General features: G+C 37.4%; 1 protein-coding gene across 1 annotated transcript; it reads right to left on the bottom strand.

Annotated features, from left to right (window-relative positions):
• Positions 1 to 343: 343 nt before the first annotated feature.
• On the bottom strand, positions 344 to 1,309 carry LOC133066851 (olfactory receptor 4F3/4F16/4F29-like). The gene has a single exon (XM_061158249.1). It carries the CDS (start codon positions 1,307 to 1,309, stop codon positions 344 to 346), a length of 966 nt encoding a protein of 321 aa, XP_061014232.1.
• Between the last annotated feature and the right edge of the window lie 15,401 nt (positions 1,310 to 16,710).

Below are 16,710 nucleotides of genomic sequence, written 5' to 3'. Positions count from 1 at the left end.
TTGCAGGTAGATTCTTTATCGCTGAGCTACCGGAGAAGCCCACTGAATTTTCTACTCCCTAATATTATCAGATTCTTTAGAGTAAGTATCCCTATGAAAAACTGATGAGCTCAGAACAGAATCCCTGAGGAGAGGTTTCACAGTGGATACTGAAAATCTTAAATACACTGAAAAGATTTATGAAAAGTCTTCCCGACCCAGGGATCAAACCTGTTATCTCCTGCTTACAGGCAGATTCTTTACCACTGAGCCACCAGGGAAGCCCAAACAATATCATTAAATGCACTGAAAATATATATGAAAAGTGTAATTAAAAGAGGACAATTTCCAAGAATAGTCAAGATCAATCTGAATTTCTTGGACTGTGCATGAAAAAACTCTTCTTCAAACTTAAAACCTTACCAAACAGTCTCCTCATTGCCATCTTCATCTCCTTGTTTCTAAGTGTATAGATAATGGGATTCATAAAAGGAGTGATAAGAGCATCAAAGATGGCTAAAAATTTATCTATGGGTAAGGTAGGGAATGGCCACACATAGACAATAATGCAAGGGCCAAAGAAGAAAACTACCACAGTGATGTGAGCTGAGAGGGTAGAAAGGGCCTTGGATGAACCACCTGAAGAGTGTTTGCGAACCGTGAACAGGATGAAGATATAAGACACAATTAGGATCAAGAAGGTGCCCATGGAGATGAAACCACTGTTGGCAGTGACCAGAAACTCCAATCTGTACGTGTCTGTACATGCAAGTTTGATGAACCGAGGAAAATCACAGTAAAAGCTATCCATTTCATTGGGGCCACAAAAGGGTAAGTTGACAACAAAAGCCAGCTGGGCCACAGAGTGGATGAGTCCAATGGTCCAAGCAACAGCCAGAAGAGAAGTGCACACTCTTAGGCTCATGATGGTCAGGTAGTGGAGGGGCTTGCAGATGGCCAAGTACCGGTCATAGGCCATGACTATGAGCAGCACCATCTCTGCACCCCCAACAGTGTGAATAAAGAACATTTGAGTGATGCAGCCTCTCAAGGAGATGACTTTGTGTCTTCTGAAAAGGTCAGAAATCATCTTTGGGGTTGCAATGCTGGAAACACCTGTGTCAATGAAGGAGAGATTTGCCAACAAAAAGTACATGGGGGAATGTAAATGGTGGTCTGACAGAATTGTGAGCACAATGAGGAGGTTTCCCAACATACTCGCTATATAAAATACTGTGAAAAAGAGAAAAAGAAGAATCTGGATCTCCCAAGAACTGGTGAGTCCCTGCAGCAAAAATTCAGACACCACCGAGCGATTTCCTCCATCCATCAACTTCATGCACAAGGCTGACCCTGAGGTTAACTGAAGAGTATGAGAGGGAGACAGACATAATTAGTAAGTTGGAAAGAAAGTCCTTGCAGAAATGTCAGAAACTAAAGATCACCTTGCCATTGTACAGAGTTACTTAGAGTTTACACAGTACAAGTATGACAAAGAGCCAGAATCAGAAATGTTCCCTGCATAAATCTTTGGTATCATTTAATCATGTACCTCAAATTTAGTTTGGGCTTTAGTATCTAAACAAGAAAGGAAAAGGTAGACAAAAGCACCTTTGGATTTAAAGAGAGGTTAGTCAGGATATAGAGAGATTTGTACTTCCAAATTTCTCTACTGAAATATGCCACAGAATGAAAATATGTACAAAAGGTACAGAAAGCTGTCCGGAGAGGTGCTCTAATTTATTCTTTGTAATAGTTGCCTGATTCACAATGTGGATAGACCATAATTTATTTACTAACTTCCCTGTTAATAAGCATTTACCTGGTTTCTAGTTTTGGGAGCCCTACAAACAATGCTACAAATATCTTTACACACACATCCTTTTGTATTAATTTTTTCTTTCATGGCATCAACACTTAAAATGAGATTACTGGGTCAAAGTACATATATTTTTAATTTGGGTAGTTTTTTCTGATTGCGTTTCCACAAAGGCTACAATAGACATATTTCCACAAGAATAAATGTTAACACTTTTAAAATTGTTGCCAGTGTAGTCAGTGAAAAGTTATAGTTCATTGTTACTCTAATTTTCATTGTCTGACTATCAAAAAATTTGAACATATTTTCTTGCAGTTTGGATTTGCTCTTCTGTGAATTACTTTTCCGTGTATTTTCCTATTTCTTACTGTGCTTTTTCTTGTCATTTATAAGAGCTCTTTTTATATTGTAGATGTTAAGTTTTTGTCATTTGTTATATTTTTAAATCAATTATCTGTTATTTTGTTTATGATTTCTTTGACTATACCCAAGTTTGTAATTGTTATATCATTAAATACAGCTCTTACTTGCCTTATAGCTACTGAATTTAGTCTCAGTTATGATCTCCTTTGTTCCTGGATCATACATATATACCCTTAGATTTTCTTTCAATATTTCATTGTATTTTGTTTTCTATTTAGAACTGTGCTCTATTACATTTGTATATGTTTTAAAATATCAGTCCACTTTTAATTTCTTCCAGGTATAATAGAATTGTAATGGCACCATGTGTTAAATAGCCCAGTCTTTCCCCAATGAATTTAATTACCATTTTTATTTTGCTAAGTTTTCAGATATTTAGGATCTGCTTCCAAATTCTTTCTTCTATTTCCACTGATATATTTATCTACATCTGTAGAAATATCAGAGTATAATAGTGGCTTTATGCTTTGTCTCATGATAAAGCAAGTCCCTCCTTTCCTGTTATTATTTTTCATACTTTCTTGGCTATTCTTGAGTATGTATTATTCCATATAAACTTTAAGATCATTTTATCCAATCCCCCTAAAAAATTCCACCGGTCTTGATTTTAATTGCATGAAATTTATATATTAACTTGGAATGAAGTAGCATTGTTATGATGATATCTTCCCATTTAAGAACATCATGCTTGGGACTTCCCTGGTGGTTCAGGTGCTGAGACTTTGAGTTCTCATTGCAAGGGTACAAGGTTGGATTCATGGTCAGAGAAGTAGATCCCACGTGCTGCTACTAAGAGTTCTTATGCTGCAACTAAGACCCAACACAGTCAAATAAATAAGAATATAGTGCATCTATTCATCTGTTCAAATTTTGTTTCATGTCATTTAATAAGATTTTGTCTTTTATTACACATATTCCCTACCTTCTTTGTAAAAATTGTTCCTTTGTATTTCTTAGCTTTTTTTCTTAGCATTATGAACAGAATCTCTTTTCTCATTTCCATGTCTAGATTCGTCTTGCAAGAATGAAGAAAAGTTCATTCTGTCCTAGTATGCAGAGATGCCTTACCACATTCTGTGTGATAATTTTTTATAGTAATGTCTTGGATTTTCTTGGCTTATGATAATGTCATCAGCAAAAAGCGAACTTTTCCACATTTAATTTGTGTTGGTTTGGTAAAGATAGTATTCATTTTCAGTTCAGTTCAGTCACTCAGTCGTGTCCAACTTTTCATGGACTTTTCTTTTTGACCCCATGAACCGCAGTACGCCAGGCCTCCCTGTCCATCACCAACTCCCGGAGTTTACCCAAACCCATGTCCATTGAGTCAGTGATGCCATCTAACCATCTCATCCTCTGCTGTTCCCTTCTCCTCCTGCCTTCAATCTTTCCCAACATCAGGGTCTTTTCAAATGAGTCAGCTCTTCACATCAGGTGGCCAAAATATTGGAGTTTCAGCTTCAACATCAGTCCTTCCAATGACCACCCAGGACTGATCTTTAGGATGGACTGGTTGGATCTCCTTGCAGTCCAAGGGACTCTCAAGAGTCTTCTCCAACACCACAGTTCAAAAGCATCAATTCTTCTGCGCTCAGCTTTCTTTATAGTCCAACTCTCACATCCATATTAACACGAAAGTCCTATATACTTATCTATTCTTTTCATGTTTATTGTCTCTTCCAGAGATACATTTCTGCATTCTTATTTTAAAATAAGATGCCAATTATTTTCCTATTAATATATTTTATTTCCTTCTACTTTTCCCCAACACCAGTTAAGCTGAGTTCTTTAAAACACTTTTCACACCCCTCTTCTCATTCCTCTTCCCATTTAAATTAAATCAGTTCCTTTTTATCCTCTAAAACTTCTGTTTGTTTTACATATTATGCCTCCTGAATCTATCTTCCCTGTTTTGCTTACTGTCATGATTTCCATCTCACTATCTTTATCTTATGTACATTAAAATATGCAGTCCATTAACCTTCCAGCCTCAAATTTGAATTTCAAGAATAATCATCCTCTGCTTAAATTTATCTGAATTGGTCCATTCCAAAAGTTCTTACTATGCTACTCATGAATCATTCTGTATGCTGTTAATAATTTTTTATTGAAATTAGCATCTGATTCTTGCAGCAGTCCTGTATCAACATACCCTAGTATCACATATACTTAATATATGCTTTATACATGTAGATTATAATATTTGAACTGAACTTTCAGAAATCATCTATCCCATTCATTTTCAAGATTCATTCAATGTATCCAGTCAATCTGATATTTTTCACCCTCTGATCTCTCCAGCTATGTAAATACCGCCTAATACACAGTATTAAATTCCTTGTTAAGTGTTATTGGAATAACTACTTGGCAATAGAAGAGTGCTTAAAAATCTGTGAAGTAAATAACATGGTACTGATGTTTGAAGTAACTGTAACTCTCAAGAATAATATTTTTATTTGTTGTTTTGTAATGAGATGATTAAAGAAAAGATTACGTGTGCCTCAAATGGTAAAGAATCTTCCTGCAATGCAGGAGACCTGGGCTCAATCCCTGGGTTGAGAAGATCCCCTTGAAAAGAGAATGGCAACCCACTCCATTACTCTTGCCTGGAGAATTCCATGGGCAGAGTAGCATGGTGGGCTACAGTCCATGGGGGTCACAGAGTTGGACACGACTGAGCGACTAACTCACTTTTCACTTTTTTCAACCTGAGAGTTTGATATTTTAGGGCTTCAAAGTCAGAATTAATCTCAGGTCAAACATTTTCTGCCAAAATGAAGGTTGACCTTAAAAATAAATGAAATTTTCTCTATAAAATAGCAAAAAATTAGAATTCAAAATAAAATCCAATCCTGTTCATCTTTCCAAATGTACAAGTTAGAGTATTATGTAGTTTATTTAAATTAGTTTATTCATTTTCCTTCAAATATTTAATGTTCTGGAGAGAGAGATGTAAAATATTGGTTAAAAGTGAAAAATCACAAACCAGATTGCTATGTTTAAACCCAACTACCTGCCCTACCATTTACCCTGACCTTGGAAAAATTATTTAATCTTACTGTGTTTAAGTTTATTCACTGTTAAATTGGAGTGAAAATAGTCTGGCCTCAAAAATATCTAAAGGAAAAGAACACAGAACAGTATTTGACTCATACCAAGAACTCAATAACTGTTAATCATAATGATGTTATTATAAATATCTTTAGTGGCACTAAACTCTCCTGGTAGTCCTATTTCTCAAGCCCTTCCTTTTGTCTTTCCCTGGTTTTTCAACACTTATTCACTGTATAAATAATAACATTATTTAAGATCTAGTTGTTTTTCTCTTCACCCAATGGGCTTTCATGTATTCTAATTATATTAATACCTTCCCCAAAAGCCTGACCATTGTGTGAAAGATAATATATATGAAAATGTCTAGTATTTCCCAGCATATAAATGCAAGTTGAATCTATTCATCCCCTAATTCTATCCTAAGCTTCATATCTGTATTTCCCATAGCTCACTAAACACTATCTCCTAGATGCTTATATATTGGTGAAATGTCACATGATTACTACAAAACTAATAATCTCTCTATCCCCCAATGCAGCTTTTCTTCCAGATCTATTATAATACTTCAGGCATCTTATCCATCCTACTCTTCTCAAATCTTGATTGCCTTTCCTCCTCATTACTGAAATCCTGCAATACCAAACAACTGATCTCTCCCCATCTAACATATATTCTGGCCATCAGATTACTCCACCGAGGTGCTGGGCTTAATTGTTCAGTCGTGTCTGACTCTTTGCGACCCCACTCCTCTGTCCATGGGAATTCTCCAGGCAAGAAGACTAGAATGGATTGCCATACCCTCCTCCAGGGGATCTTCCCAACCCAGGGGTTGAACCCAGGTCTCCCGCATTGCAGGCAGATTCTTTATCATCTGAGCCACCTGTGAAGCCCAAGTACCTAAGTAGCACTTTGATTATATAACTACTACCACCAAAAATTGTCCAGTGGGTCTTATTGCCTTTAAAAGTACAAATTCCTTATTACTCAGCTATAAAAAGGAACACATTGGACTCAGTTCTAATGAGGTAGATGAACCTAGAGCTTATTATACAGAGGGAAGCAAGTCAGAGAAAGACAAATCTTATATATTAATGCATATATATAGAATCTAGAAAGATGGTAATGATGAACCTGTCTGCAGAGCAGCAGTGGAGACACAGACATAGAGAACAGACTTGTGGAGCCAGCAAGGGGCTGGGTGGGACGAACTGAGAGAGTAGCTTTGAAACATAGGCATTACCACATGTAAAACAGATAGCCAGTGAAAATGTGCTATATGATGCAGACAGCTCAAATCCAGTACTATGTGACAACCTAGAGGGGTGGAACAGGGTAGGAGGTGGGAGGGAGGGTCAAGAGGAAGGAGACATAAATATACCTATGGCTGATTCATGTTGATATATGGCAGAAACCAGCACAATATTGTAAAGTAATTATCTTCTAGTAAAGATTTTTTTAAAGAAATATTTATACCCCTTATACTCTCTGCTTTATTGCCCATCAATGACCTCCTCCTCAACTCTTGGCAGTCTTAACAGCTGTCTCTCTACCTTCTTTAAACTGGTCTCATGAAGATCACCAAATACCTCAAAATAGCTAAATCTTTATCCTTCTGATCAGTCTATGCATCATCTTATACTGTTCACCATTTCCTACTTTCTGAAAAGTATTGTGGCTAATGGGATGTGCAAAGACTTTGTCATCTCTCTCTCTGTTGGTAAGGCCTATTCTACAGGCTGGACCTGAAGATTATAACTCCTCAAATAAGAAGTCTAACTAGTCATTAACATAGGAAAGGACTTAAGTCCTTACAGATTTATGTTCCCATTATGCTATGCACCTGAGACTAATACAATGTTATATTTCAATGGTACTCAATTTTTTAAAAAATTAAAAAGATTAGACAAAGGAAGAATACTTAAAGGACAGACAACTGATAATAGTGAAGGAGGGGTATTATGGACATTACAGGAGGCTTGAATTCTTTTTTTTTTTTTTTCCCATTTATTTGTATTAGTTGGAGGCTAATTACTTTACAATATTGCAGTGGGTTTTGTCATACATTGACGTGAATCAGCCATGGATTTACATGTGTTCCCCATCCCGATCCCCCCTCCCACCTCCCTCTCTACCTGATTCCTCTGGGTCTTCCCAGTGCACCAGGCCTGAGCACTTGTCTCATGCATCCAACCTGGGCTGCTGATCTGTTTCACCCTAGGTAATATACATGTTTTGATGCTATTCTCTCAAAAACATCCCACCCTCGCCTTCTCCCACAGAGTCCAAAAGTCTGTTCTGTATATCTGTGTCTCTTTTTCTGTTTTGCATATAGGGTTATCGTTACCATCTTTCTAAATTCCATATATATGCATTAGTATACTGTATTGGTCTTTATCTTTCTGACTTACTTCACTCTGTATAATGGGTTCCAGTTTCATCCATCTCATTAGAACTGATTCAAATGAATTCTTTTTAATGGCTGAGTAATATTCCATTGTGTATATGTACCACAGCTTCCTTATCCATTCGTTTGCTGATGGGCATCTAGGTTGCTTTCATGTCCTGGCTATTATAAACAGTGCTGTGATGAACATTGGGGTGCACCTGTCTCTCTCAGATCTGGTTTCCTCAGTGTGTATGCCCAGAAGTGGGATTGCTGGGTCAAAACCACAATGAGGTACCATTACATGCCAGTCAGGATGGCTGCTATCCAAAAGTCTACAAGCAATAAATGCTGGAGAGGGTGTGGAGAAAAGGGAATCCTCTTACACTGTTGGTGGGAATGCAAACTAGTACAGCCGTTATGGAGAACAGTGTGGAGATTTCTTAAAAAAGAGGCTTGAATTCTTACTCTATGGGGGAAGAATTAGCCTACATTTCTGCCTGGTCTATATTTGAAGAGAAATGGGCTTACCTGGTGGCTCAGACAATAAAGAATCTGCCTCCAATACAGGAGATGCAGCTTCGATCCCTAGGTCAGGAAGAGTCCCTGGAGGAGGGTATGGCAATCCGCTCCAGTATTCTTGCCTGGGAAATCCCATGGACAGAGGAGTCTGGCAGGCTTTAGTCCATGGAGTCACAAAGGGTCAGATATGACCTAGTGAGGAACACTTTAACTATCTCTTTTCATCAAAGGTTATTCCCATTATATGCATCTGCTGCTGCTAAGTCACTTCAGTCGTGTCCAACTCTGTGCGACCCCATAAACAGCAGCCCACTAGGCTCCTCTGTCCCTGGGATTCTCCAGGCAAGAATACTGGAGTGGGTTGCCATTTCCTTCTCCATGAGCCACAGATATTTCTGTTCATGGGACACACAAAATACTCTTAAATGAAAAGTAAGTGATCCAAAGCCTTAGATATTAGTCTCTGATGCTAGTATAGATTTATTCTGACTCACTTCCAGATAACTTAACAATATCATCTTATTTAATTACCCCACTTCTCTAAGCATTCTTATGTGGGCATAATTGAAAAGATTATAACTAGAATCATTAACATAGGGAAGGACATGAATCATTGTAACCTAGAGGCCAAAGGGAAGATCAAGGCTATATACACAATGAGCTACTTTAAATATGTGCAACTGTGTAAATTCTAAGACCTGTTTTGTGCATCCTTTTGTGGACTTCGTGAATGGCTTCTCACTCCTCTCCAAAGCCTCAGACATAATTTACTTCGGATGATTATTTACAACTATTTACTTCTGCTTACTACTTAGGAGAGATAGAAATTATTATGATTCACCAGATAATGATATTTTATACATGTGAAGGCTTCCCTGATAGCTTAGTTGGTAAAGAATCCTGCAACGCAGGAGACACCGGTTTAATTAAGAGATAGGCTACCCACTCCAGTATTCCTGGGCTTCCCTTGTGGCTCAGCTGGTAAAGAATCCACCTGCAATGTGGGAGACCTGGGTTCGATCCCTGGGTTGGGAAGATCCCCTGGAGAAGGGACTGGCTACCCACTTCAGTGTTCTAGCCTGGAGAATTCCATGGACTGTATAGTCCATGAGGTCACAAAGAGTCGGACGTGACTGAGCGATTTTCACTTCACTATGCATGTGAAAAATGCCAAAGAAGCCATCAACTAAATCTTTGGTCAGTGACTAAATGACATAATTTTTCAGTATTATACCTCTCCTTAATCTTACGTGAAGTTTAAACACTTTTTATTACTAATGACATCTCCTTTCTCAACTCTTTTAAACATGTTAGTAGATTTCTTGTCTTCTTTACTGTCTACACATATTTCTACCTCCTTAACATGTTAATAAATCTTGGTTGTAAGATATTAAAAAGAGTCTATTTATTCATATACATAATACAATTATTTCCTGAAATTTGCATGACATACTTCTATTTATTCTGATCTCATGCTGGCTTTAGAAAACATTAATATTATATATATATATAATATATTATTTAATTTATACATTATAGCTGTGCTATACCCTCTGAAAATAAAATACAGGTTGTAGGAATATCATTATTCCTCACAGTTAGTCATATGAGTTATAAACTCATCTAAATCAAGAATGCACCTTACTCTCTCACATAATTTCAAATAAGACAATTTCTTCAAGTTGTTTCCTACCAAAATGCTGTTACTTTTTAACCTTGTTTTATTAATAATTTCCTACAGAATACAAAATCAAAATTTATAACATTAATTTCCTTTTTCTAAAAGTTTACAGCTCTAAAAAGTCTTTCATCTCTTTTGTTTCACAGTAGCAGGGTAGAGCAAAGGAAAAAGGAATATGATCCATATTTTGCAGATACAAAATAAGCACTCAAAGAGATTGAATTAATTGCCTAATTTTGCATAGCTAGGTGTCCAATACAAATCCGATTCTTGCAATTGTTTTGAAGATGCAATGGGTTAAAAAGTACTGGAAGAAAATGTCAAAATTTTAACAGTTGCTTTCTATGAAGAGGCTATGGATGACAAATTTTCTATTTTGAATGTGTTTGTCTCTTTATAGAAAAAATATTAATTTAAAAAGCAAGTTGACTCCAGAGTCCAGGGCTTTTCACTAGGCTATTCTATAAGTCACTGACAAGCTAACGACAAAGTAACTTCAAGGGTGTGAGGAAGTAGCTTTTACTACAAGGAACTTGACAGGCAGAGGGTCTTTGGTGTCGGCCACCTCATCTCCAGCTCCTCTACCATCTCTTGTCATACTGCCTTCTGCTCCTGCTCATTATCTACTTCTCTCAGACAGTCCCTGGCTGTCCAAGACCTCCACTATGACATCCTCACCAAGATCTAGTCTCTTCCAAGTTCCTGGCCTCCAAAGCATCCCTTCCAGACCCTTTTCAATTAAGCCATTTTCATGTTGAGCCACTTCTACGTGAAGGGTTAGAGGGAATCAATGCAGTCACCTAGGTTTATATAAAACCCAAAATCTAACGACTGTCACAAGATTTTTATTTCAGTTATGTGAAAGTCACTCAGTCGTGTCCAACTCTTTGTGACCCCATAGGGTATACAATCAATGGAATTCTCCAGGCCAGACTACTGGAGTGGGCAGCCTTTCCCTTCTCCAGGGTATCTTCCCAACCCAGGGGTCAAACCCAGGTCTCCTGCATTGCAGGCAGGTTCTTTACCAGCTGGGCCACAAGGGAAGCCCTTTTAGTTACATGTGTCCCTAATTGTGCCATGAGCTTCCCTGGTGGCTCAGTGGTAAAGAATCCATCTGTCAAACAGGTGATGCAGGTTCGATCCCTGGGTCAGGAAGATCCCCTGGAGAAGGAAATGGCAACCCACTCCAGTGTCCTTGCCTGGGAAATCTCATGGACAGAAGAACCTGGTGGACTGCAGTCCATGGGATCGCAAAAGAGTTGGACATGACTTAGCAACTAAACAACAAACTGTGCCGTGCTTCTGGAGTATTTCAGGTTGCTATAACTGTCCCATCTTTTTATTTTCTTGACTGAGCAGTATGTGTGATCTTAGTTCCCCAGCCAGGAATCAGACAGCTGAAGGCCTGTGCAGTGGAAGTACAGAGTTTTAACCCCCGGAATGCTGGGGAAGCCCATAGAGGTCTCCCACATTTTTAACCCACCCTCCTTGCACATCAGAAAGAGACATCAACAACTTGACACCCAAATTTTGCTATGCTGCCTATACCTGATCTTAGTTCCCTATAATGAGCTTTTCATGTGAGAAATGTATTTTACTGCATTCCACTGTCTGTTTCATTTGTGCTGCATCAGAAACAACACAAGTAAATCTTCTCAGAGCCCTAGAAATGACTCATATCCAGTGAGGAAAATGTTATTAATCCTATTTGCAAAGAAGAGCAGTAAGAGCCAGAAATCTCTCTTACCTGAGTTACGCTGAGTCTATTTTCTTCAAATGGTAGATCAACTCCTTCCAAATTATGTGAGAAGATAGAAAACTTCCATTATATGAGCTATAATTTCTAAAAGAAAAAAACAGGAGTTAGTTTGATGGATTCTGAGAACCAAATGACAGAAAGTGAGAGTTTATAAAACACAGAAATGGAAAACTTCACTTAGGAATTTATCTACCATGAAAAAACTAAAAGGACACAGAGCATAGGGGAATAGAAAGGAATAAGGCATAGAAAAGATAAAAATATCATGCTTTTCCTCCTCCCTCTTTTCCAGTCAAAATTCCACTCTTCATTCACCATCCAGTTCAGCAGCATCTCCCTAGTACCCTTAGCAAAAGTCACAGTGTTATACATCTTGCTACTCCTTTCCTTGTATTGCCCAGAATACATATGTATCAAATAAGTCAATAACAATAAAACTGTAGATTAAGTTAAAGGGAGAGGAAATTACTGAGCAATCACTGCAGAGAGACCCAAGAATAGGGTGGATTAATTTTGGATCTGCTAAACAGTAAAACATTTGTTTTACATATGTTTTGCATGATAGTGCTTGAAATAGAAACATTTTTCTAGGTTCAGGAAAGGACAGTTTCACTCTGATTGAGATTGTAAACCTTTCTGAAACAAAGAGCTTAATATTGTTTTCCTCAAGTTAAAAAAAAAATCTAATTATCCTGTGGTGGCCAAGCGTTTGTGTGAGTCTTGGGAATAACCAGCCCTTCATTCGTTGGATATTCCTGTGAATTATGCCTCAGATTCCGTCCTGATTTTCACCTGGGAAATAAAAAGAACAGAAAAAAGAAAGTAGCTTCTTGGTATCATTTTAATGGTGTCTTAAATCGATGTACAGAACTATTTTTGCTTTAATATGAGTCAGTACGGTAGATGTAACCAAGAAACCCAACACCTTAGAATGCTCGCGAATCAGCAGGAAAAACAATTTTTCTACTCTAGTACTTACTAGAGGTTTCATAGCAAAAAGACACTCATGAGAAAAGGAAGTAACAGCAAATGAGAAACCACAGAACATAAGGCTATCTCTTTTATCAGCAATTTTGGCTCACTAAATCCCTTTCAGTCCCACAAGACTCAAAATTCAGGACTCTGTACTACAGACATGTTTCATCAGAGTGTTGTCAAGTTATAAAATATTAATGTTAATTACTGCAATTTAAGAGGAATTGTTATGCCAGAATGTTCTGAAAATAGATACACCTTTTACAAATAGACAGCCTTCTTTGACATATAAAAAGGTTTATTATTTGTTCAGTTGCTCAGTAATGTCTGACTCTGTACAATACCACGGACTGCAGCACGTCAGGCTTCCCTGACCTTCACAATCTCCCTGAGCTTGCTCAAACTCACATCCATTGAGTTGGGGATGCTATTCAACCATCATGTCCTCTGTCATCCCCTTCTCCTCCTGCCTTCAATCTTTCCCAGTATCACGGTCTTTTCTAATGAGTTGGCTGTTCACAACAGATGGCCAAAGCATTGGAGCTTTAGCTTCAGCATCAGTCCTTCCAATGAATATTCAGGACTAATTTCCTTTAGGATGGATTGGTTGGATCTCCTTGCAGTCCAAGGGACTCTAAGAGTCTTCTCCAACACCACAGTTCAAAAGAATCAATTCTTGGATGTTCAGCCTTCTTTATGGTCCAAATCTCATATCCATACATAACCACTGGAAAAACCATAGCTTTGACTATACGGGCCTTTGTTGGCAAAGTAATGTCTCTGGTTTTTAATGTGCTGTCTAGGTTTGTCATAGCTTTTCCTCCAAGGATTAAGCATCTTTTAATTTCATGGCTGCGATCACCATCTGCAGTGACTTTGGAGCCCAGGAAATAAATAAAGTCTGTCACTGTTTCCATTGTTTCCCCATCTATTTGCCATGAAGTGATGGGACCAGATGCCATGATCTTCGTTTTTTGAATGTTAAGTTTTAAGTCAGGTTTTTCACCTCCTCTTTCACTTTCATCAAGAGGCTCTTTAGTTCCTCTTTGCTTTCTGCCATAAGGTTAGTGTCATCTGCATATCTGAAGTTATTGATAGTTCTGCCAGCAATCTTGATCCCAGCTTGTGCATCATTCAGCCCAGCATTTCACATGATGTACTCTGAATATAAGTTAAGTAAGCGGGTTGACAATATACAGCTTTGATATACTCCTTTCCCAATTTGGAACCAGTCTATTTTTCCATGTCTGGTTCTAACTGTTGCTTCTTGACCTGCATAAAGATTTCTCAGGAGGCAGGTAAAGTGGTCTGGTATTCCCATCTCTTTAAGAACCTTCCAGTTTGTTGGATTCACACAGTCAAAGGCTTTAGCATAGTCAATAAAGCAGAAGTAGATGTTTTTTCTGGTATTCTCTTGTTTTTTTCTATGATCCAACGCATGTTGGCAATTTGGTCTATGGTTCCTCTGCCTTTTCTAAATCCAACTTGAACATCTGGAAGTTCTTGGTTCACATACTGTTGAGGCCTGGCTTGGAGAATTTTGAGCATTACTTTGCTAGAAGGTGAAATGAGTGCAATTGTGTAGTAGTTTGAACTTTCTTTGGCATTGTCTTTCTTTGGGATTGGAATGAAAACTGACCTTTTCCAGTCCTGTGGCCACTGCTGAGTTTTCCATATTTGCTGGCATATTGACTGCAGCACTTTAACCACATGATCTTTGAGGATTTGAAATAGCTCAGCTGGAATTCCATCACCTAAGGAGACAAATCCAAAAAAATATTGCTAAGACTGAGTTTAAAGAGAAACTGCATATGAAGACCACATAGCTCATGTTTTCTCCTAGTTTTATGGTTTCAGGGCTTACCTTTAAGTCTTTAATCCATTTTGAGGTTTTTAATATATGGTGTGAGAAAATGATCTAGTTTCACTTTTTTTTTTTTTTTTACAGGTAGTTGTCCAGCTTTCCTAGCACTGTCTTTGCCCCATTGTATATTCTTGGCTCCTTTTGCCATTTGTTGTATTGTTTAGTTGCTTTGACTGTATATGCATGGGTTTGTTTCCAGGCTATCTATCTGTTTCACTGATCTATATTTCTGTTTTGCACCATTTTCATGTTGTTTTGATTACTATAGCTTTGTAGTATAGTTTGAGGTCATGCAGTATGATACCTTTAGCTTTGTATATCTTTCTCAAGATTACATTGAATATTCAAGTTCTTTTATGGTTCCATACAAATATAAGGATAGTTTGTCCTAGTTCTGTTAAAAATGCCATGGATATTTCAATTGGGATTGCACTGAATCTGTAGATTCCTTGGGTAGTATGTACATTTTAACAAAATTAATTCTCCCAATCTATGAACAAAAATTTCTTTTCACTTATTTGGGTCATCTTCAGTTTCTTTCGTGAATATCCTCTAGTTTTCAGAGTATAGGTCTTTCGCCTCCTTGGCTAAATTTATTCCTAGATATTTTACTATTTCTGATGCAACTGTCAATAAGATTGTTTTCTTGATTTCTTTGGATTATTGTATAGAAATGCAGCAAATTTCTGTATATTAATTTTGTATCCTGCAACTTTACTGAATTCATTTATTCTATTGGGTTAGTGCAAAAGTGATATTGGTTTCAGACCCTAGATTTTAAATCATCATAACTAGGCTTGAACTCACCTTTATTCATCAGCATAAGAACCATTACAATCAATACATTTTTGCCAATGAGAAATAAATTTATTTATTCCTGTAGCAAAAAAAAAAAAAAAAAAAAAAAACCCATGCCTCAGGATTCGATGAGTTCTCGGAAAGCATTCTGTGCATCATTCTGCTGGTTGTGGAAGCATTTTCCCTGCACAAAGTTGTCAAGATGCTTGAAGAAGTAGCAGTTGGTTGGCAAGAAGTCAGCATAATATGACAGATAATGCAAAACTTCATAGCTTGATTCATTCAACTTTTGAACAGTTACTTGTGTGATGTGTGGTCAGGCATTGTCATGGAGAAAAATTGGGCCTTTTCTGTTGACCAATGCTGGTTGTAGGCATTGCAGTCATCAGTGCATCTCATGGATTTGCTGAGCATAAATCTTACATGTGATGTTTTTGCAGGGATTTAGAAAGCTGTGGTGCATCAGACAGGCCACAGACCACCAAACACTGACAATGACCCTTCTTTGGTGCAAGTTCAGCTTTGGGAAGTGCTTTGGAACTTCTTCTCAGTCCAGCCACTGAGCTAGTCTTCAATGATTGTCATATAAAATTCAGTTTTCAGCCCACATCACAATCAGATCAAGGAATGGTTCATTGTTGTTGCATAGAATAACAGAAGATGACACTTCAAAACAATGATTTTTTTTTTTCAGTTAGCTCATGAGACATCCACTTAGCAAGCTTTTTCACCTTTCCAATTTACTTCAAATGCTAAACAACTGTAGAATGATTAGCACTGAGTTCTTGAACAACTTCTTGCATAGTTGTAAGAGGAACAGCTTTGAGGAAGCATAAACAAAAAAAACCCAGAATATTGATTACATCTGAATGGGAAGCAGATTAAAGGAATAGAAGTTAGCAGAATAGGTGCAATGATGGATGGGTTCGCAGGTATCATGCTTTCTAACTAAATACATACTACATTTTTGTAAATATGTAATATTTTATAACAAAAAGTAAGAAAATTTTAATTGTATCAGTAGATAACATTTTTCAATTTTTCAGTTTCTAAAGATTCAAATTAATTATAGATCCACGTTTTGCAAAGGTGGGAGCAACTGGTCCTCTAATTTACTGCTGATGAGGAATTTTAAATTGATACTGCAACTTTACTGAATTCATTTATTATATTGGGTTGTGGCAAAAGTGATACTGGTTTCAGACCCTGGGTTTTAAATCATCATAACTAAGCTCAAACACATCTTTATTCATCAGAATAGGAACCATTACAATCAATACATTTTTGACAATGAGAAGTAAGTTTGTTTATTCCTATAGCAAAAAAAAAAAATCCATGCCTCAAGATTCGATGAACTCTTGGAAAGCATTTTGTGCATCATCCTGCTGGTTGTGGAACCATTTTAGAGGGCAATTTTACAATATTTAATTTACCCTACAAATATGTTTTAGCA

This window comes from Dama dama, chromosome 12 (assembly GCF_033118175.1).
Source record: "Dama dama isolate Ldn47 chromosome 12, ASM3311817v1, whole genome shotgun sequence".
In the NCBI taxonomy this organism is placed as follows: Eukaryota; Metazoa; Chordata; class Mammalia; order Artiodactyla; family Cervidae; genus Dama; species Dama dama.
The sequence above is the reverse complement of the archived record's forward strand: the minus strand, read 5'-3'. Positions and strand labels throughout refer to the sequence as shown.

Excerpts from the sequence above, each read along its gene's own strand:
- LOC133066851 (XM_061158249.1), bottom strand. The coding sequence starts at position 1,309 with ATGGATGGAGGAAATCGCTCGGTGGTGTCTGAATTTTTGCTGCAGGGA.